Below are 21,752 nucleotides of genomic sequence, written 5' to 3' on the forward strand. Positions count from 1 at the left end.
GATATAAGCTAGAATAGACATTCAGTTTACATCTTTTCTGAATACATAAAGCCTATAGAGTTTATATCACTTAATTGGTCTCCAGAAACTAGGCAAATTTGGATACAGAATTAGATAAGTTTGAAAACACTTATATACACATACAGGCTATATTATTTCCCCACTTGGATGCCTGCTTATGTTAAGCTTTGGCATCATTATTTTCAGAGTTATGGGGTGGGTGGCTCTCTGTGTTTTTACTTGCATCATTTATTAAAGCATGTACCCTAACTATTAATTAGGGGAGGAAGCAGAAAAGTATGATGAGAGCATAGGAGGAGTTCCAGGTGCACACTGCTTTGCTGATTTTTCCCACTAATTTTTTAAGTAGGGCTCAATGATAAAGTTTTTTGGGGGGATATTGGGACTCCTCATGGCCTCAGGAGGAAGTCCTCTTCAGAGTGGCAGAATCTTGGGGAGGGTTTTCCAGCAGCCATCTTGGGAGCCATTGATGTCCACATGGACATCTTGCTAGGTTTCAGATCCACCCACTGATTTTCTATCTTACCAGCCTGCTTTATTCCCCCCTTAGAGAGTTTACACCTTTAATTTTAAAGGTGTGCTGAAGGGAGATTATCATTCTTCTGTAGCTACTTCATGCTGGTTAGAGGCAGTAGTTCCTACCTGACAAGGTATAACACCCTCCCTGCTATTCTAGGTTGGAGGAAGATAGATGTGGCATCTTGGGCAAAGTTGGATGAAATTCCCATATGGCTAATAAGATGTTGATTCTGGAAGAAATAAACTTAATTAGAATTTTGAGAATATATGACTCTACTAAGACATATTGGATAAAAGTTCAGGTGTCTGCAAAGGCTGCGTTTTTCCAAAGTTGATGGGAAACAGTATTTTTCCTTGAGTTATTTTATGCTGTTGGGTAACTTTAGAGAGAAATTGCAATAGACAAAAGGGTTAGGTATAAATTGCCAATTTCAATTTTTATGGTAGGAGTGAAGAATGGGAAGAGGCACTACCCTTTTAGGTAAGTTAAAGGAAATGAAATCAGACAAAGTTTGGTTTTCCTCCCCTCTAACAATAGGCATTAGGGTTAGAGTTAGTGGGAACAGTTGTCTTTGATATATTCACTACTTAGTTTTATTTTTTGATGAGGTATTTTAGGCCGTTCAATGACTGGCATTTGTACATCCCATCAGGTGTTTCTGGTGAACTGGCACTTTCTTGGGCAGCTGGCTTCATTCAAGATTAGTGCACCAAGCCAGATATTCCTTTAACTTTAACAGCTGTGGGAGTGATGAGACCTACAGAGTAAAGTTGTTTTTAGTGGCCTTTTTTTTTTTTACATTTTTGGTTTTAACTGAGTAATTCCTAGTAATTTTTTGACTGTTTTTACCAGGCTTTGGTTTTTTGTAAACCTGGTTGGCTAGGCTGATTAGGGCATTCTTCCCCAGATGAGTGGCTTGGTGAGGTCCACGAAGGACTTTCCACTGCCCTGCTACTGGCAGATAGCCTTGAGTATCTTTAACAAGTCATCCATTAATTTCCAGGGTGTATTCCAGGCTAGCTTTAAACTTTGGGTATGGACATTTAGCTTTGCTTTCTGGGCTGAAGTTCCAGGGAGAAGAGCTTTGGCCTCCATGAATTCAAACTGAGAAATCACTGCATAGACTGCCTTTTTAAAACTTTCCTTAAAAATTTAAAACTGCTTTCATTTGTGACCCATTTAATGTTTGGGTTCACAAGACATTCATCCTCTAAATCTGGCTGGCTTGAGTAGTTTGGGTTAAGAGTCTCAAGTCAGGAGGGGAGAAGGGGTTCTTCAGGATCTGACTTTGTGCCCTCTACCTGTAGTAGGGTGGCCAGGTTCAGGGTTTGACACACCCTTATTTGCACCTTGGGGTTTTTTATTAATTGGGCCTGGTATTAATTAGCTATCTACTAGGAAGCCCCTGGTAGCTCCTGCCTCAAGCACATTCTTCTCCTGGTGTGGGGTGAAGATTGAGAGGTTGCCCCCAAGCTAATTTGTTGGCTTTTTCAATTAAAAGGGCTGTTGGCTTCACTGCTTGAAGGCAAGGTGGCCATTCCTTTACCTTACAGACATGTTCATTAACTACTCAGAAAATGAAGTTGACCAGGACTTTTAACATGTTTAATGCCCTTTTGCATATGATTTACTAGGAGTATTACCATAATCCTCGGGCATATATCTAGAATAAGCTATAGGTACAGTATTTAATACTAATTAATGTACTACTCTATGCGTAAGTTTCTCCTTGAGCTCCAATTAATAGCTTTAAGTTTCAGGTTTGCAATACCATACACATTCTCTCTCCATGGGAGCAAGCTATAGTGACAATTACGGTTAACTTCTCCTCACAGTACTTTGGTATTCATTGCTCCACTTGATATGTTCTTCACAGAAGCTACAGCACCATTGACCCTAGAGAGAAGCTAGGAAAGTAGGTTCCAGTATTTCACCGGCCTGGTACATAGCACTGTTTGGCACTATAAAACAGTGGCAATTTGGAGGTGATATATCGATTGTACATTTGGCTGCAATGAGTTATTGTTTGCTGCTTCAGGAGTTTGAAACTGCAACAGAGTTCTCATCCACTTTAGGAGCATGAGCAGAGATGTAGTTGATAACTTCATTATTTTAGGGGTCAGTGACCAACCTAGTCAATAACTCATATGGAGAAGTACCCTGCAGTGTATTGAACACCTGGTTTGAATGCACAAGAGAGTTTGACAATGCTGAAGTCTATCTCTTGATTTTTATATACATTTTAAACATTTTTAATGCAATGTGTTACATATTAAGTGAATTTTAGTACTTTGCTTTTTCTACACTTTTACCATGAAGACATTAATTACACACTTATTTTACTTTAGCAATAGAGAAAAACTACTTTTTTTTTCTATTTTTAAAATGTAAAATGAAGATTCCCAGTGGAATTAAAGTAACTTTTCATTACCACCACTTCTATATGCACGTTAAGGTGACTTTCAGAATGATTTTATTGCCATGAAGTTCCTTTTTGCCATTAACATCAATTTAGGTTTTTAGTTAATAATGACTTCTTAGAACTAGCTATTTAGATATTTCACTTTAGAAGATGCTTTTACAAACTTTTTATAATTAACCGCCAATACACAGACTGGTTAATTTACCTTAGATTACAATTAGCAACTGATGGATTTTACTATATGCATTTAAGAGAGGGCAGATCTACATTTCTTCAACTTAATTTTATTAGATATCAACTTAGAAATTTTTTCATAGTAAAGACTTAATACATACAATATTAATTTATTAACTTAGTATTTTATAAACAAAAGAATACCCAATTTAAATAAATTGAAACTGTTATAGTTTATACAAATAATTTTTTTTCATTTCTTTACAGGGAGCCAAACCCTTTTTGATATAAACTGATTCTTAATTTTTTCTGCTTAGAAGAGTTTTGATCTGTTACACCAAGCTCCTCCCTCAGAGCTCTTGCAAAGATAAGGCCCTGGGGGTGGATAAATTATAGAACTCAGGATAATCCTTTTCCCTTTTTTTAAAATAGTTGCTATATTCAGATTTCTATATGACCTTTTGTCCCCTCCAGGTTTTTTAGCTTAATGTGTGTTCTAGAAGTATTTATTACATATAAAACTGCATATTTAATTTTAACAAATTGAACAGAGCTTTTGTTAAGAATTATTTGTTAATTTGATATTATTATCCTGTTGTATGGTGATACATACTGAGCAAATAGGCAGACATGACTAGTTTGACATAGAAACACAACTTAGTTACTTAAAACTTTCATTCTTTTAAAAAACAAGTTTAACTGGAAAACAACATTTGAAAGATTTTCCGTAAGGCTTTTTTTTTAATTTGCACTATGACCATACACTTTTACACAAGAACTTTTTTCTTAATTAATGGCTGATAGCTAAAATGTTTCCAATACTCTAATACAAGTTTTCTTTTCCTCAGAACCTTATCTATTGCCTTGATTTCAGCAGACCCTGGATAAGCAAGACTAATTACTTGTATATTCATTGAAGCTATTAAGGCTTCAGGGAAACTGATTTCTCTCAAGAATTATTACTTTTAGGAACACCAACAGTCAAGGCAGGCTTCTTTTACTTCTCAGTCCTCAGAGATAACAAGACTCCCCTCATGGGCCCTGGACCGGGGAGTGGTGTCTAACCTGGAGGGTTAAGAATTCTACCAGGCAGTAATTTAGCCCACACTTGGAGCCATGAGAGAAAGCAGGTTTATTAACACCAGTAGAACTGAAACAGGGATGTCTCAGATCTGTTTTGTTCCCAAGCCATAGGGGCAGAAGTTGTTAAGAAATAACCATATGCATAGGCCAGGGGTGGGGCTAGACTTGTAGTAACCATAAACAAAGGCAAACTCAGTTTATAATTACCATTACAGTAGCTGAAGTTTAAGGGTTAGGTGAGGCTAGTTATAAAATAATTATAATTAGAGGTAAGTTTAATTTATAATTACCATTACTATAATAAATGTGAGATGGATTTGAAGTAGCCATAACCAAAGGTAAATTAGTTTAAGATTACCATTACAATAGCTGAAATCTAGGCTACATTTACCTCATTGTAAAAATTTCAGGGTTTTTTTTTTTTTTTTTTTTTGCCATTTTATATATAAAGGCATTTATACAATGATTTTACCTCTTAGTTTCTAGAAAGTTTTCATTTAAAATGAATTTGGGCACCTTTATTTATTAACCAAGCAACTCAAATAATTTATTAATAGCAACTTTGTGAAGTTTCTGGGTATTTTTTCTTTCAGCAATTATATAAATTTCACTTGTGATTTATGCATTAAATGTACTAGCAAGACAGTATTGAAAGATTTATTTTTAGGTTACCTTTCATCATTATTCAATTCTAAACAGGTAAACTCCTAATCTGATTTTCCAGGCATATGCAAACTGAAAAAGTTAAATGCAGATTTAAAAATTGAACACAGAGTTAAGCACAGATTAAAACAGAAGAGAAAATTCTATACCTTTAGCATTTCTAGGAAATTTTTTTATTTTAATTGATGGCATATGACCTCCTTTTATTTTGATCACTATTTGCACCTTTTATAGGCACAACCAATTTTACACTAATGGAAGTTAAGGTTTATTTTTTCATTTCTTTAAGGAGACACAATGTGAGGTTTTTGGGCCTTGGATCTATCTGTTCTCTTTTTTTATGCTTGTTTAACTGGAATTCAGGGTTCCACACAGACTGCTCTGTGGCCATGCAGCCCAGCAGCAGGCAGAACTTCCTGATTCCTGAGGAGAGACTCCCATGAGAAGCCCACTGGCATGCCAGAAGTCATGCTTATCATTCTAGGAAGAGTGAAGAGACACCCTTTTAGTTGACTCACCTGGTGTCCCAGAGTTCCAGCCTAACCAAAGTTCACCCTTTCACACAGTTCAGTGTACCACCATCTGGAAGCATGAAAACATACAATGGCACTGAACCAATGGACAAATAGTAAAGAGTCACAGCACACAGAAAGAAACATAAAGTTCATTAATTACACTTTTACTTCTTATTCTTTTGGTATGTGGTTTCCAAGCTTTCAATGATTTCCCATTTTTTATTTTTATTGCTTTTAAGAATTTTGACTGGCACCAAGAGGACTCACACAGTATTAATTCACAGTTTTGGGGAAGTGTCTTGTTCTCCGACATGTAAGCTATGGGAGGGGTTTATGAGGGAGGGGAGCTTCCATCAGGACCCCTCACCCATGCTTACCATCTACAAAACAAACTCAATTGCATTCCAGCACCAAAACAAAGAACTCTTTGTGGCCAAACTTTTCCACTGCTCAACTCCTATACAGACTAATGTTCATTACAAAAACCAATCCACTTTTCTGTAACCAAGACCCTCCAAATATATACCAATATCTCAGGATGGGAGGGAGTGGGACTTCAACCCACAAAACCTCCCTCACCACTGCCGTACCTTTAACTTGCAGCTCACCAGAACCAAATAGTAGGTTGGTATAAACCCCAACTCAGATGAAGAGCTCCAGAGCATGCCTTCACTGCTCTTGACCAGATGAGGTTGCTACAGTACTGCAGTTTAGGAGTCTGCTCTTACCCCATGTTCTCCACAGTTAGACACACACAGCCACCACTTTTTTTCTTTTCAGACCTGGAGAAGATGGCTTTCCCCCAACTTCCTGGGAGTCCTAGATCCTTGTGGGGTTGATCAAGCCCCTTTCTAACGTTTAGGTAGGTTTTTCTTACACTATGCCCCCAGGTGACTTACCCATCTGGCATGTGGAGCTTTTCTGTTCTGTGCTCAGGGTTTCCCTTTAAAGCCCTCAGTGCCTCTGGTTTCTTTTGGGAGGGCTTCATTGGAGTCCACAACATCTTTCTGGAGTAAAGGTGTCAGGGGCACCCAAGGCTGGGGTTCACCTGGGCCCTCCCGACTTCCTCAGAGGTATCTGAGTGGCAACAAAATGCTCATGTCTCTGGCCTTTGCAGTGATTCTGGATGAGCCCCCAGAGATGTAGTGGAAGCAGACAGAAGTTAGTGATTGTATCTTGAAGGCTAGAACATAGGAATTCTCTGAGAAAGAAGGTTTATTATGACTGGCCGTGCCCAGCAGATTCCTGTCCAAAAACCCAAGCCCTGAGTCAGTCTTGTAGGTTGCTTTTATACAGAGAGCATGGGGGTGAAGCTAGGAAGCAGTGGGTTGAAGGGTAAGGTTTTGGTTTCTCAGGGCTTGGGGTCTTTCTGGGTAATAGGCAGGGAGGCCTGGGTGGTGTGATTACAAGAGGTGGGGTTGCAGTTCTTAATTGTTTGCAGGCACACATGGCTTATGCTGGAATGTTAAGTTTTGTGAGCTTACACACGTATCCCGGGTTCTTCTTGAACACACATTCAGGCTAATACATGCACAGGCTATATCAACAATAGAGCAATAAACACTTTAACCAATATACAATGGTAAAAATAACATTGATTGACTCATGGGCTGATGGAAGACTTGGATAAATCAGTGGCCATTGACCAAGATGGTCCTGATCAAGGCAAAAATTAAGATTTGTGGAGAGGAAGGCAGCCAAGGAGAGAGTCCATTATTCTGGCCCAACTTTAAAGAATCTCAGGACTCAAAAATATATGTTCAATAGAGATCAACAGCAAGATAAAAGATGGACTGAAAACAGACAGATTATTGATGTCTCTGTAGGGAGCCAATGGCTTACTCATTTTACATTGCTCGCCATGAGCAAAATGACTGGTAGTCAAGCATTTGGCCATCTGAGATGATTCAGTAAGCAGCACGATAAATGTAAACAAACACCTTCAGCACTGTGCAACACACACAATGAACCTAATATAGATTATATTTATGGTATAATTGCAATGGTATTATTTCACCTATTGTAACATAGATACGACACCAATGTGAAATGTTAATAGTAAGGAAAACTGCGTATGGGAGGCAGAATTTGGGAACCCTGTACTTTCTGCATGATTTTTCTGTAAACCTACAACTTCTCTAATAAACAATAAACAAAGAAAGTATGCCCAGGTAAGGTGAATTCTGCATTCTTACCTTTATTAATCAAACTTTAATTGCATTCACCACCAAATAGCTTTTATAAAATCACAGTGGTTTCATGTCCACATCCATGAAACTCCAGGGCACTGTTTATTTCCTCATTCTTAACTATTAAGAGACCACCACATACCAGTTGGTGCTGATATACATTGTAACTGAAATAGATCTAGATGAACAATCAAACAAAAAAATATTCCTGTGGGAGGAGAAACAAATTTAGGGGAAAAAAGCCCCACAAAGCTAAATATAAAATGAACTCCAAATTAATATCCTCATAGATATGAAATACAGAATTTAACAATAACAAGGAATAAGTGGCAACCAGAAAGAAATAGTCAGAGAACATGAAAGCACTTATCAAAAGAAAATTAAGATTGTAAAAAAAAATTATAAAGAAATAGAAAGCTTTGGACAAAAATATCATAGAAAATCTATCAGAGGGCAGAATAACAGTAGCAAGCACAAGAGACAAAAAGATAAAATAAAATTTAAAAAACAGAAAGATTTTTCCCCCAGTATTAATGCTATAGAATGTCCTAAACTGAAGATACAATCCCAGTATGCCATGTACCAAGTAAGAATGAGCACAGTGGATGAGAAAAAGAAACATACTTGGATACATTGCTGTAATTTTAAAAGTCTAATATCAAAAAGTGATTCTAAATATATGTGGAGAATATTAAAGCACTTAGTTTGCAATACTGAATGCTGTAAGAAAATGGCACAAGAAAATAAAAATTTTGAAAAGAAATGAGTTTAAAACTAAGAATCTATACTAAACCAAACTATCATTCAAAAGAAAATGCAGAGAAACAAATTTAAGAAATGCTGGCACTTACAAGGTTTTTTCTTGCATGTGCTTTTGTAAGAATTATGCTCAACAAAATAAAGCAAAACCATGAAAGAGATAACCAAGAAACTTGGAAGCAGTAGATTGAAATGTGTAGAGTTGTAAAGGGATATTTCAATATCAGTCATTAGAACATGCCTAGAGAGCAGACAATTCCGACTGGAACAGAATATAAAAATGTCCCAAAAGCTGAACACTAGAGTAAAGGAGCATCTTTACCTTAAGTAATATAATGTAGAGATTGGGAAAATATTGAGGCTTTGGTGAAAATAAATAATACTAGGGGAAAAAAAGACATGTATAATAGAAACTCCAAAAGAACCATAACCTTGAATTTAAAATAATATTGCCAGTAATTTTCTCTGCAATGAAAAGTACTCATGTAATCAAAATAATATTTAATGTTTTTAAAGAACCCAACTAATATTCAAAGGATATATTGGAAACAGGGTTGGATTAAGAAAACTAGTGACCATCTAATCTATCATTATATGAAATTAGAAGATTGTATGTAAACCTGATAATGTAAAATCACAGAATAAAATGTTTAGAAAAATGGAGATAACAATCAGTAGGAATAACTCAGAACTGAGTGTGATCACTAAGGTATATTAATTAGGAATGGATACATATTGCCACTTTTTGTAAGAATTTAATTTTCCAGTAAAATTGTTTTAGCACCTTTATTGAATGATAATTTATACACCATAAAATCCTCCTTTTAGTGTATAATTCAGTGATTTTTAGTAAATTTGCCAGCATAGACACCCATCAGCACAATCCAGTTTTAGATGATGTCCATTACAACCCTCACGATTGTAATCATTTTATCCTCATTCCCACTTCTAGGTCCAGGCAACTACTAGTCAACTTTCTGTCTCTGTGGTGTTCCCATTACTGACATTTTATATGATTTCATTTTAAGCTGCAATGAAAATCCTTGTATAGACCAATTTACCCATGATTGTAGCTACTTAAAAGTGAGATCAAAAGATAATTTTACATTTAGTTTTTCTTGAAAATTTGCATTTAGCTAGATTTGGTATTAATTTGAGTTCAAATTAAGTCACCCAGAGTGAAAAATATTTCTAAAATTTTAAATGATTTTCATTCATATTAGCTGGAATAGGGCTATATATAGTCACTTTTATGGCTTGGACAATTTTCATGTTTTGTCTTTGTTTACATATAATAGCAGAATAGCTTTGTTTCTCTGGCTTGATCCTTTATGTTCACAGAATAGCCTTTTCTGCTTTTGATGCTCTATGAAATCAAACAGGTGGACAACAAGACCTAAGTGTGAATGGCAGGCCAGCTCAAATTTTAAGGACTGCTTTTGTTCTTCTCAATATAATTTACATAAAATTTTAGTTAATATCAAGGAGCTCTATTTTCAGTTCTTTTCTTAAAATTCTCCAATATTTAAAAGTATTTGAAGTAATTAATTTGGAACTATAGTGACCGGCAGTGTCTAGAACTCTCGGACTAAAGAATTTACCTAGTTTCTAGTCTTTCTCAAGTCTTTGTCCCAGAGATTATTAACTTCACATAATAAGGGCCTAAAATGTCCAGTCTTAAGATTCAGAATAATAGGGGAGGAGATAGACTAGCGGACATACAATAACCAAAACACATAGGGTATTACAGAACGTGAATTTCTTGCCCTCATGAAGAGGTTGTTGAAGGCAGGTAAATTACTTAAGATTTATGGTTAAGTGTGCCATTCTTTTCCGGAAATTCTTAAAATATCATCTTTTTCATAGCAACATCATTTTCATAAATCAAATAAAAAGAGTGATTTTTAAAGATAACCACTACTGTTGAAAGATAATTTTAAACTTTCTGTTTCTGTTTCTGTGCACTCTCAGAGACTATACATCTCGTAAAAAATTATTTTCTTCATTATTTATAAGATATTTTAATGTTTTCCTCTTAGTGTTTTTTTGCTTTCAGAGAAATTGATTTTTTTCTGAACTATAGGTTTCCACTTACATTTTTTTTGTAGTGTGTTTAACATCTGGTGTTAGTAATATTTTGTTTTGTTAAATTGACCATCCTTTCCTCCATAGATTATGATTTTGTCTGTAAGAAAAGAAACTATTCCACCTCCTGAAAACTTTCTTTTAATTCTGTCTTTTTTTATTTTTTATTTTAAATGAAATATGTGGTTTTGCATGTTATGTAACGTTAACAGAAATCTGATACTTTGACTACATAAATTTTTGGTTGTCTCACAAACAGATATAAAATAATATATTATTTCTTTTGTAAACAAAAATGACCCTTTCAACAAATATTTTAAAATATTAAAAATTCATGCAACAATTGTGTTAATTTCTGGGTTCTCTATTTACCTATATTATATCTTCATTATGTACAATGTTATTTTGATTACTGAATATATATACTGCATTTTAATTGCCACCTATGATCATTGGTCCACATAATTTTTCAAATTTCATTTATCTTTAATTCCAACTGAAATTTACATCAGAATTTTTCCAAAATAACTCATTAAGGATTTTGATTAGAATTTTGCTGGTTTTGTAGATTAATATTGGAGATAAATATTATCTTTATGGTACTTGATTTTTTCATGTAGGAACATCATAAATCTTTCTAGGTTTTCAGGTTCTATTTTATTTCCCTCACTAAACTCTTATAGATGGCTGAATTCTATGATAAATACCCTAACTTCCTCAATCCTTTGTTAACGTTTAAAGAGCAAACACCAGGGCACAAAACAAACCTACCTAAATGAGTGCATATTTACAATTCTTTCTTTTCTTTCAGATGTTATATCCATGTTAACTGTAGTCATTTTTTTAATGCCGAACAACAAATAAGTCCAAAACTTAGTGGCTCAAACAGCATTCCTCACTTATCTCTCACAGTTTCTGTGGTTCTGGAATTCAGGCATTGGAGAGCTGATTGTGCCTCCACATCTCTCATGAAGTCACAGTCAAATATTTGCTCAGTCTCCAGCCATCTAAGACCATGAATGGGCTGGAAGACACACTTTAAGGTGGCTCTTCTACGTGGTGATTATTAGACAGCCTCAGTTTCTCTCCACAAGGGCCTCCACAGTACAACTTGAGTATTCTCAGGACATGACATTTGGCCAGAGAAAGAGGTCCATTTGAATGTGGAAGCTGCAATACCTTTCAGGACCTAGCTTTGAAAGCTATGCATTATTAGCTCCACAGTATTTTTTGGTCATTCAGGCTACCCATATTTAAAGTGGGAAGATTCATGAAGCAAGTTTCATTGGGCCATCTCATACAATGGATACTATTCAGTGTCATACACAAATCTCAATTGTACCATCAGATGAGTTTTGATTCATATATGCATATGCTTGTGCGAAGATCTTCTCCCCTTCCTGATTTTTAGTTTGTTGATTGGATTCAGCCATGTTTTCCTGATTACTGGTTTGGTTTGTAGATTTTTGTTGCTGTCTTGTCATCATTTTTTCTTGACGGGTTTAATCAGTTCCTTAGCTTCTTTGTCTAGTCTTGGAGATTAATTAGCTGTTGTTTTTGCGTAAGTGTTATATCTTCTCTTTGTCCCTTTGTTCTTCCTATTCCAATTTCTTATTGCTGGTTAAGTTCACTTTAAAGGAAAGTGTTAGTGCTGGGGAAAGGCAATTGTGTAAGGAAGGAAAAAGTGTAAAGTAGTATTGGTGATATATGTTAACAAAGCAACAATATGAGTTCTGGGAGGATGGAGGTTAGATCGTGTAAATTGTGTGGAGTTACAGTACCTTTAATGAGTACCTTTAATGAGGTAAGTACCTTTAATGAGGTAGACGACTGAATATGGGAGGAATATGGTACGTACTAAGAAGCTATTGTTTTCGTAAGAGAGGGAAAGAGAAAAGAGAGGTAATAGTTTCAAGGGCGGATACCAGATGGAAAACTAAACAAAGGTATTAGAAATTAAGAGTTAGACACTTTGTGGGTCAAAGAAAGGGAGGTGGAATATGGGAGAGATAGCAGATGGTGGAGGATATCAAGTTGTAGGGGAAAGGGGATAGTGTAGATAGGCTAAATCTATTCACAGAGAAATGAGGCAGTGGAGGATGAGGAAACCCAGCAAATGTGAGGTGTTTCCTGCAGGACCTATTGTATTGTTAAGATAAAATAGAATAAGAAGAAGATCAGGGACAAAAAGAGAGGGAAAAAAAAAAAAAAGACTTTGGGGGATACGCTGGGAGAAAAGACTAGGGCATAATGCAGTGCCAGGAATCAGAACATTAAAAAACTATAATAAAAAATAGAAATAGAATAAAAATAAAAACAAAACAAAATAAAACAAAGAAGAAAAAAATGCAAACGTTGAGGGCTAGGACATTCAAGGGCCTCAGAAGTACCTCAGGGCGTGGTGGATTCAGGGATGGACAGTCTGAGGTATTGAGGCCTCAAGAGGTGTGAGTCTCTTGCGTGTGGGCCGTCAGAGTCCAGGGAGCTCAGACCTGGCAACCTCGGGTCCAGTTAACAGGAAGCATGGGAGCACCACAGTGCATCACTGCCTTCAGGGATCTCTGCAGCTGGATGCCAGCCCTATGGGTGAGGTCTCATCCACAAGCTCTATCCTGTGTTCTGTGTTCTACAATTCACTTACTTACTAGGGTCTATTGTGTGGATATATCACCAATTGACTTCAGGAACCCTCCCACCCTGTGGTCCCCGGGAACGTCCACCTAGGGGCTCCTCTAGGCTGCAGCCAATTTAATGACTCAGATCAATAACCAGTTCCGGGGGACGGGCTCCAGCCAGAAACGCTAATAACAGAGTCCAAACCCGAAATTCCCACGCTTCACAAAATATTCCCCTAATCAGCTTCCAAACGTCTGCCACCCCGCGAGACCCTGGTAGCGTCTCTTTGTTGCTATCCCTTTGAGACTGCTGTAGGTCAGCATCCGGGCTTGGGAGGGGGGTGTGGCTCTAGGCGGAAACGCTATTGTTTGTGTCCGCAATCAAAAATTGCCCCCACTTTGCCCTAAAATCCCCGTCTGCCCAAATTAGTCCACAAGCACTTCCCTTCCCACCAACCCCCAGTAGGCCGCCCAGGGCCCATGAACTTCCCAGTACTGCAGAGCCTCCAAAAAAAAAAAGAAAGAACAGAAACTCCACCGCCGGGCTCGGCCCAGCTCTCCCGGCTGTTGGCGCTCGGCCTGGCTGCCCCCCCCCCTCCCCGCCGCCGCCGCCGCTCGGCACTCGGCCCGGCTCAGCCAGCCGCCGCGGCGCCAGACGCCTAAGCTCTGCCTACCCAAGGAGGGAATCCTCCACACGTAGCTGGGATGTCCGTATATATTTCACAGACGGATCCTCTCTGTTACCTTCCCTCCAAATTGATGTCCAGACACCTCCGGACCAGCAAAAGTCCCGAAACAGCCCGGTCCCAAAGAGTCTCCAACGCCGCCCAGCCAATTCCCCACAGGAGGTAGTAACCGGGAAGTTCACTCAGCCGCCATCTTGCTCTCCTCCCTCTCCTGAGTTTCTTTTTGTTGCATCATCTTGCTGCGTGTGCTCTCTGTGTGGGTGGCACCACTCCTGGTGGAGCTGTACCTTTGCACAGGGTGGCTGTTCTTGCGTGGGGAGGCACTCCTTTGGGGGGCACCCCTGTGCCAGGCAGCACTGCTTGAGTGCAGCAGCACTCCACGTGGGCCAGTCACCACACGGGCCAGGAGGCCCTGGGTATCCAACCCTGGACCTCCCATATAGTAGGCGGAAGCTATCAATTGAGCCACATCTGCTTCCCTTTAATTTGTTTTTGATCTTACCTATTGTGTCCTTCATTCCCATTAGCTCTGTTAATTTTCTTTTTCTGGTTTTACCTTTTTCTTTTTGCTTATTCAGTAAGTCCTTGATCTCATTCATTACTTTAACCACATTGTCTTTCATTTCATTTATTTGACTTTGGGAATTTGTATACATCTCGTTAATTACTTCTCTCAAATCCTGCATCTCTTTTGGGGTTTTGGTGTATTCCTTCTTAGTATGGCTTGTAAATTTTTGCTGATGCTAGGCATCTGATTGGGATGCAGTTTATGCAGATGCTCAATTTCTTTCTCTTTTATTGGGATTTGGTGGTGGGAGGCTGTGTGTTATTCGTGTTCTTTGATTCTTGATTCAACCTGGATCGTTAGGGTTCTCCCTGTTAGTTGCTCAAAACTGGGTTCTGGACCCAGTGTATTCGTCAGTCAAAGTGGTGCTAATGCAAAATATGGGAAATCTGTTAGCCTTTATAAAGGGTATTTATTTGGGGTAGTTGCTTATATACCAGGCCATGAAGTATAAGTTATTTCCCTCACCATGCCATGTGTTGGAACATGATGGATACCGATGCCTGCCAGGGTTCAGACTTCGGTGTTCCTCTCTTCTCAGGGTTCCTTTCTCTCCAGGATTAGCTCCTCTGTTTTCTCCTCAAGGTCAGCTGTTGAATGTGAAGATGTCTAGGCTTTTTCTCTTTCTACAAGGTTGGTTATAGACGATCAGGCAAACAGCTCTGTCCCCTCCCTTGGACTCCTGCTGTGTCTGAGGAGCTGTCTCTAATCTCTGGTGATGTTCTCCTGTGTGTTCACTTCTGGGCTCCAGCTCCAAACTCCAACCATCTCTTCTGTCATGTTTTTTCAGTGAGTCTCCACCCGCCAAGGAGTCGAGGATGCAACGTCCTAAAGATGTGACCCAATCAAAACGCCTTGATCATTATTTAATCATGTAAATCTCTGAATAAAATATAATTTAATATGCCAGAGGAAAAGACCAGTTTACAAACATAATCCGATATTTCTTTTTGGAATTCATCAATAATGTCAAACTGCTAGTATCAAACCCAGTAATGGATTGTAGACTTGCTTCCTAGGCATTGGGAGGGAGGCTATAAAGGCCAGCAAAAGCTAATTGAACTTATTTTTAATTTTCTCATGTGCACTATCTAGTTCTGCTAGGAGGTGGCATTCTTTGCAGCCCTGTCAGTTCAGTGCCTGGTTGGAGTGTTCTTGCTGTGACACAGGCTGGATCAGTGTGGGCAGAAGTTCTTGGCTGGAGATTAAGAGCTTGTAATTTCAACTTTCTTAGAAACAGTTCTTCAGCCTTCTCTGGCAGCCCCCTCCCTTTTCCTGGGTTGGAAGTGATCCCACTCCCCTCTGTGTCCTCAACAGTCATTCTGTTCAGTAGAGAAGATTGAGAGGGTCAGATCTCTTTAGTCCTTTACAGGCAAATAATGGCTGGGCCCCTGGCTCATGTGACACAGCAGACCAAATTTGTGGGCCAAAAGCTGAGTCAGCCTTAGGCTGTTTCCCTCTCTCTCCTGTTTGCTGCAGAGGTCAGTCTTTGACAATCAGTCCTAACTGTAAGAGAAGGAGATTGGGCCTGGAAAGGCTGGTTGGAAACACAGCAGACCAGATTTGTGGGTCAGAAGCGTCAGCCTTAGGCTGTGTCCCTCTCTCTCCCCTTTCCAGGGGCAGTGGATCTCTGGAGACGTCTTTGTGTAAATTTGGCTCAGAGGCCTGAGTATTCTCAAGTCTTCAGTGTGGGGGAGGGTGCCAGCAGTAGTAGCCTCTGCTTTCAACTCAGGGTTTCACTGTTAGGATTCCTCTCCTTTGTCCCTCTCTGTTCTGGGTGGTGTCCAGCCTTCACCTGCTGACCCAATGCCTAGAAGATCTTTTTCCAGTCCATTTCAGTCTGTACTCCAGCTGCTTTATTGGAGGAGGAGACAGTCCCATGTCTTCCTAGTCTGCCATCTTCCTGGAAGTCTTCACAGGTGTCTTTTTTTTTTTTAATTAATTAATTTCTCTCCTCTTCCTCCCCCCCCCCCCAGTTGTCTGCTCTCTGTGTCCTGTGTCCATTCGCTGTGTGTTTTTCTGTGACTGCTTCTATCCTTATCAGCGGCACGGGAATCTGTTTCCTTTTGTTGCGTCATCTTGTGTCAGCTCTCCATGTGGGCAGTGCCATTCCTGGGTAGGCTGCACTTTTTTTTGTGCTGGGCGGCTCTCCTTACGGAATGCACTCCTTGCGCGTGGGGCTCCCCTACGCGGGGGACACCCCTGTGTGGCAGGGCATGCCTTGTTCGCATCAGCACTGCGCATGGCCAGCTCCACACGGATCAGTGAGGCCTGGGGTTTGAACCGCAGACCTCCCATGTGGTAGGCGGACGCCCTAATCACCGGGCCAAGTCCGCTGCCTTCACCAGTGTCTTTTGACATCTCCAATGAATTCAGCCTCCATGGATCTGCATAAAGTGACACTGCATTTACCAAATATACTGCAGGAGCTTCTGATTGATTAGAGACAACCTTTTTTTGGTGAAATCAATTCAATTCCAGGCAATTCATTCTGTCACATTTATTCACTAATATTTGTGGTAAATGTAATTATAGGTATGAACACATTAATATCTTACCATTTAACAATGACCACTTAATAATAGTGTATTTTTCCATCCAGTCTTTCTTTTCTCTATCATGTTTGTTTATTTCTTGAATTACTGTCCCTTAACAGTGGGACCGTCATTATGGAGGGACGCAGAGGGTCAATGCTGACTCCCTCTAAGGTTGCTCTCTAGTTGGAGTACAACAAAGGTTGTGGACACCAGGTTAAGTACCAAGTGGAATCTGAGTTCATGCTTGTCAGAGCCCTACTGTGTGACTCGTAGGCTTTTCTTTAAAATTTATTTTTACTTCTCCTTTCCCCCTTGCTGCTTGCTTGCTGTCTGCTCCCTGTGTCCATTCCTTGCGCATTCTTCTGTGTCTGCTTGTATTCCTTTGTTGCATCATCTTCCTGTGCCAGCTCTCCATGGACGCAGGCTGTCAGCTCTGTGCAGGTGCGGGTCAGCTTGCCGTCTCAAGGAGGTCCTGGGAAGCAAACCCAGGGCCTGTCATATGGTAGACGGGAGCCCAGTTGATTGAGTCTCATCCTCTTCCCTGACTCATAGGATTTTAGCATCTGGAGGGTCTGTGGTAATGATATAATCCAGTGCACTAACTTTTCTTTCCAGTGCCTCTGTGTGGTGGCAGAGCTCCTGGCTGTGACATCAACATGAGGGTTGACAGAGGATTCTATGTGATGTCTCACAACTCTCAGGATTTTGATCTAACGCAGAGTCAAAAGGCCTTTCCTTTAGTGTTGGACATCAGAAACTGTGCCAAAGTCTGAGGTTATCTGCACAGTTAGCTTCCCTAGGCCCTGTGATTTGGAGGCCACCTTATAAAGATGGACACTTTGGTCTCTCTGTAGACTCAGGTAATTGTAAGTACATACACAGATGATGGAACCTACCTTGCATGGTTTCTTTTTTTGTTATTTTGGTTGTTTTTTTTTTTTTTAATATTTATGTCTATTTCTTTATTTCTCCCTACCCCCTCATTGTTTACCTTTGCTGTGTCTGTCTGTCTTTGTTTTTTTAGGCAGAAGGACCTCTAATATGACAGGGAGGTGCTTAATCACTTAAACCACCTCTCTTCCCTGCTTTGTTTTTTCTGTCATTGTTTTTCCTTGTGTCTCTTGTTGCATCATCTTGTTTTGTCAGCTTGTTGTGGCTGCCCACCGTGCCAGCTTGCTGTCTTCTTCAGGAGGCACTGGAAACCTCTTCTCTCTGCTTTGTTGTGTCTCTTGTTGCATCATCTTATTGTGTCAGCTTCCCGTGTCTGCCCATAGTGCCATCTCACTGTGTTCTTTAGGAGACACTGGGAACCAAACCACGGATCTCCCGTAAGTAGGCAGGACCTCAGTCTAATGAGCCTTATCCGCTTCCTTCTGTGATTTCTTCTGGTCCCATGTCTGAGTGATAACTGCAGGTCTGTAGTTCAGAGCATTGGAGCCACATGCCTGGATTCACATTAAGGCCCCTCCCCTTGGAGCACCCGAGCTTGAGCAGTCCCTGTCACCTGGGGGAAATTCATACAGTCACCCCCCCACAAGCTCACACACAATCTCACAGTCACCCCACAGAGACTCTTACATCGATTCTCGTAAGACTCCTCTCAGCCTAACCTGTAACCCCCAAATGAACAGATCCATCCCTCGGGACTGTGGATGGAAGGACAGAACTCCTTAATGGAAAACCTTTCATCATATCCTCATTCTACTTTGAGCCTGGGACCAGGCTAGGTCTCCTGCCTACAGCTTGCAGGAAGCCCCCTATTTTGTCTGTTTTTCTTGTTACATACTTTGATGAGCCTAGAATAGTTACCATTTTCATTTACTTTCAAGGTCTCCTACAATGGCAGAAAAGAAAATACAGTAAGGATTGGACCATGTGGTGTTGTGTTTGTTCATGGCTTGGTGATTTTAAAACACAGATAGGAAACAGTGGTAAAGTCAAAGACCCCCTGAATAAGCACGACAGATACCTGTGGGTAGTATTGGTATTAGAATAATATTGAGTCTTACCATCCATGGACAGTGGATGTCTAGACATACATTTAGGTCTTCGAAAATATCATTCACCTATGTTTGCTAATTGTTGAATTGCTTCACCCTTTCATTAAATTCATTCTTAGGTGTTTTATTTGTTAGAGGCTAAATGAATGGATTTTCCTAAAAAAATCTATTTCTTATTATTTTCGGCTGTATGAACAAAACTGACTTTTGAGTGTATGTGTAGTACAATTCAAGTTTACTTAATGTCTTCACTTGTTCCAGTAGTGTTGTGGATTCTTTGGGATTGAGTATTTAAAACTCTATGTCATCTGTGTATTAGGACAGTTTACTTCTTCCATTCCAATTTGGATGACTATTTCTTTTTCTTGCGCGTTTGCTCTGGCTGAAACTTCCAGTATAATGTTGAATAACAGTGATGAAAGTGAGCTAACATCTTGTTCCTGACCTACTGGGAAAGACTTTCAGTCTTCCGCTTTTGAGTGTGTTAGCAGTGGGTTATGTCAGTGCAGCTGTGAACAGAGTGGAATGTGTTCCCCCAATGACCGTCCACTCAGAGAGCAGCAGAAAGCCCCCAGGATGTGGGGTGCCTGTGAGTGCATTTCTAAAATCCTGGAATAGGAGCTAATTGTCTAAGACCTACATTTTTGTGGTTTTGAATTACATATTTCTTACTAATATGCATGTGTTCCAGTTTTAATAATAAGATAATGATAGTATGCCTGAAATGTTTGTGTTCTTAAACTTTAAAAATTCCGAAAACCCTATTAAATGAACTTTTCTTTTTACAGGTTATTTATAAAATAGTACTTTAACTGGAGCAAGAACCAAGTACTCACCGGAATCCTTGAGGACCATGAGAAGTATAAAGATTATTTTGCGGGATGTTGGTGTATTTTCCTGATGATAGATATAAAGCCATAAGGTGGTAATATTTTATTCCAGATATTAATGACATTGAACCTATGTGATTGTGAATCTAAAGCAATGGAAATTTTTAAAAAATTTGCGGAATATAAACTGCCGTTGCAAACACTAAGTATGTATGAAAAGATTGATATAAAATTAAATAGAAATTTAATCACTCTGTAGGCAAATGACTCAAAGTATAAAAACAAAACATTTCATCATAAAATAAATATAAGAAACTAAAATCTAATGATTGTAGGAATACAGTACATATATACACAAAGAACATAATTTAGAAATGAAATCCAGTGTAACTTACTGAAATAACTTAGATAATTGATTTTGAAAATATATGGACCTTTAGATTTTGGTGATGTGGTAATGTTCTCTTCAAGGGAGGAGTACATATAAAAGAATATTCAGTGTCAGTTGGAGAAAGACAAAATAGGTAACAAAGGGTGCAATAGAAGTAATGAGAGTGAGGGCCCGTTTATAAGAATGATAGAAGTACAGAATCCAGAAATATCAGGAAGAAAGCTTTCATCCGTCAAAACCTTTCATGAAAAATCTAGAAAGAGAAATCTGTGTTGTTGAGAAAGCTGTTTTGAATCTCACTTTAATCCACAATTTTTTAAAAGTGTACGAATACCAACAGAAAAAAATGCATGTTACTTTCAAGTACCTGTGTAATACAGGGAGAAAAGGAGTAAGTGAAGAGTATCTTACCGCGAATGAAAGCTCTTCGTCATGACTACATGATGTTCTGAAATATACTTTCTGAAAAGAAGATAAAAGGCATTAAGAAAATGAAACAATGTATGATAAGACATCATAAGTTGAAAAAAACTCATAGTGAATGAGAATACCATAATAAGAACAATGGGAAAATAGTTCAAAAGTGAAATGTAATCTCTTAAGAAATAGGGTGACAAGATGATGCTTAAGTACAAAGTGAAGGTTAAAAGAGTAGAAAGGGCTAAAAAGAAATTAAGTGGAGAATGTTAAAATTCGTAAAAAAAACCTTTCTGAAAAGATGAGGAATGGTACAGATGGTCCAGTGTCTGCACCCTGGCCTGCCTGGACCAGGAGGTGGGCGGGGCCATCCCAGTCCCTAGGCCCTGGCTGGGCCCTGTGGTCTGGGTGGGCCTGCATGTGGGTGGTCCTGGAAGCTGCCCCCTCCCCTTTCCTCCCATGATGCTCAGCTGCAGGCTGCAGGCCTTGGCAGTTGGTGGGTGGTCCTGGAAGCTGCCCCCTTCCCCCACCTCCCATGATGCTCAGCTGCAGGCTGCAGGCCTTGGCAGTTGGTGTCCAGGCTTCAGCAGCCAGGCCTTGGGTGATGGCTGTGGCTCCCCAGGTGCCAGGCCACCTTGAGCTCTGCAGCCTGGGGATGTTTGTGGGAGGTGTTAGTCCTGTGCACTGGGGAGGGAGCCGACCCTTCTGCTGAGTTTCTTGTCCTTTACTGCACTGAACGTCCTGCAGCTGGAGTGGGAGGTGGTGCGTTTGTCTTCTGTGGACCTGAGGGGACTCCAGAGCACTGATTTGTAAATTAACGTGGTGTGTTCCTGCTTGTCCAGGGCAGTCCTGGTTTATGTCTGTTGTCCTACTTTTTCATGTCACTCCCTCTCACTAAGAATATCCTGATGTGACTTTATGTTATATGGTCATGTTATTGGGTGTATAATGAAATTTACTTAAGAAAGTTTGACTTAATGGCTGAATAACTTAATAATTCAGGTAAAAGTTTAAAAATGGGATGTACGATCAACCACAGATATATATGCTTGTACCTGGCTGACCTATTCATTCAAGGAGGTGAGAGAAATTGTAAGTGGGTGTCTAGGAGGGGGTAGAACTGAGGGAATGGACTGGAGAGAGGGAGGCTTACCTTTAATTGTGTACCTGTTTCAACATTTGATTTGTTTTTTATTAATATGAGCATGTGTTTATTTTCCACAAAATACAAAATAATAAATACAGATTATGGGGAGGGGTCACTCCAGGCATTTGAAGTA

At 39.4% G+C, this 21,752-nt stretch overlaps 1 protein-coding gene across 17 annotated transcripts in view; it reads left to right on the forward strand.

The window, feature by feature from the left end:
* LOC131276914 (uncharacterized) overlaps window positions 1-21,752 on the forward strand; it is a 337,436-nt gene that overhangs the window by 194,272 nt on the left and 121,412 nt on the right. For 16 of the 17 annotated variants that reach the window (XR_011647776.1, XR_011647778.1, XR_011647775.1 and 13 more), the window contains one exon: window positions 19,623-19,756. The exons of the other annotated variant lie outside the window; for it this stretch is intronic. Coding sequence is in view for 8 of the 16 variants with exons in the window: in XM_058290504.2 (XP_058146487.1) it covers window positions 19,716-19,756 (41 nt within the window). In the remaining 8 variants the exon portion in view is untranslated. The remainder of the gene's footprint in view (window positions 1-19,622; window positions 19,757-21,752) is intronic. 17 annotated transcript variants of the gene reach the window in all.

This window comes from Dasypus novemcinctus, chromosome 30 (genome assembly GCF_030445035.2).
Source record: "Dasypus novemcinctus isolate mDasNov1 chromosome 30, mDasNov1.1.hap2, whole genome shotgun sequence".
NCBI classification, from domain to species: Eukaryota; Metazoa; Chordata; class Mammalia; order Cingulata; family Dasypodidae; genus Dasypus; species Dasypus novemcinctus.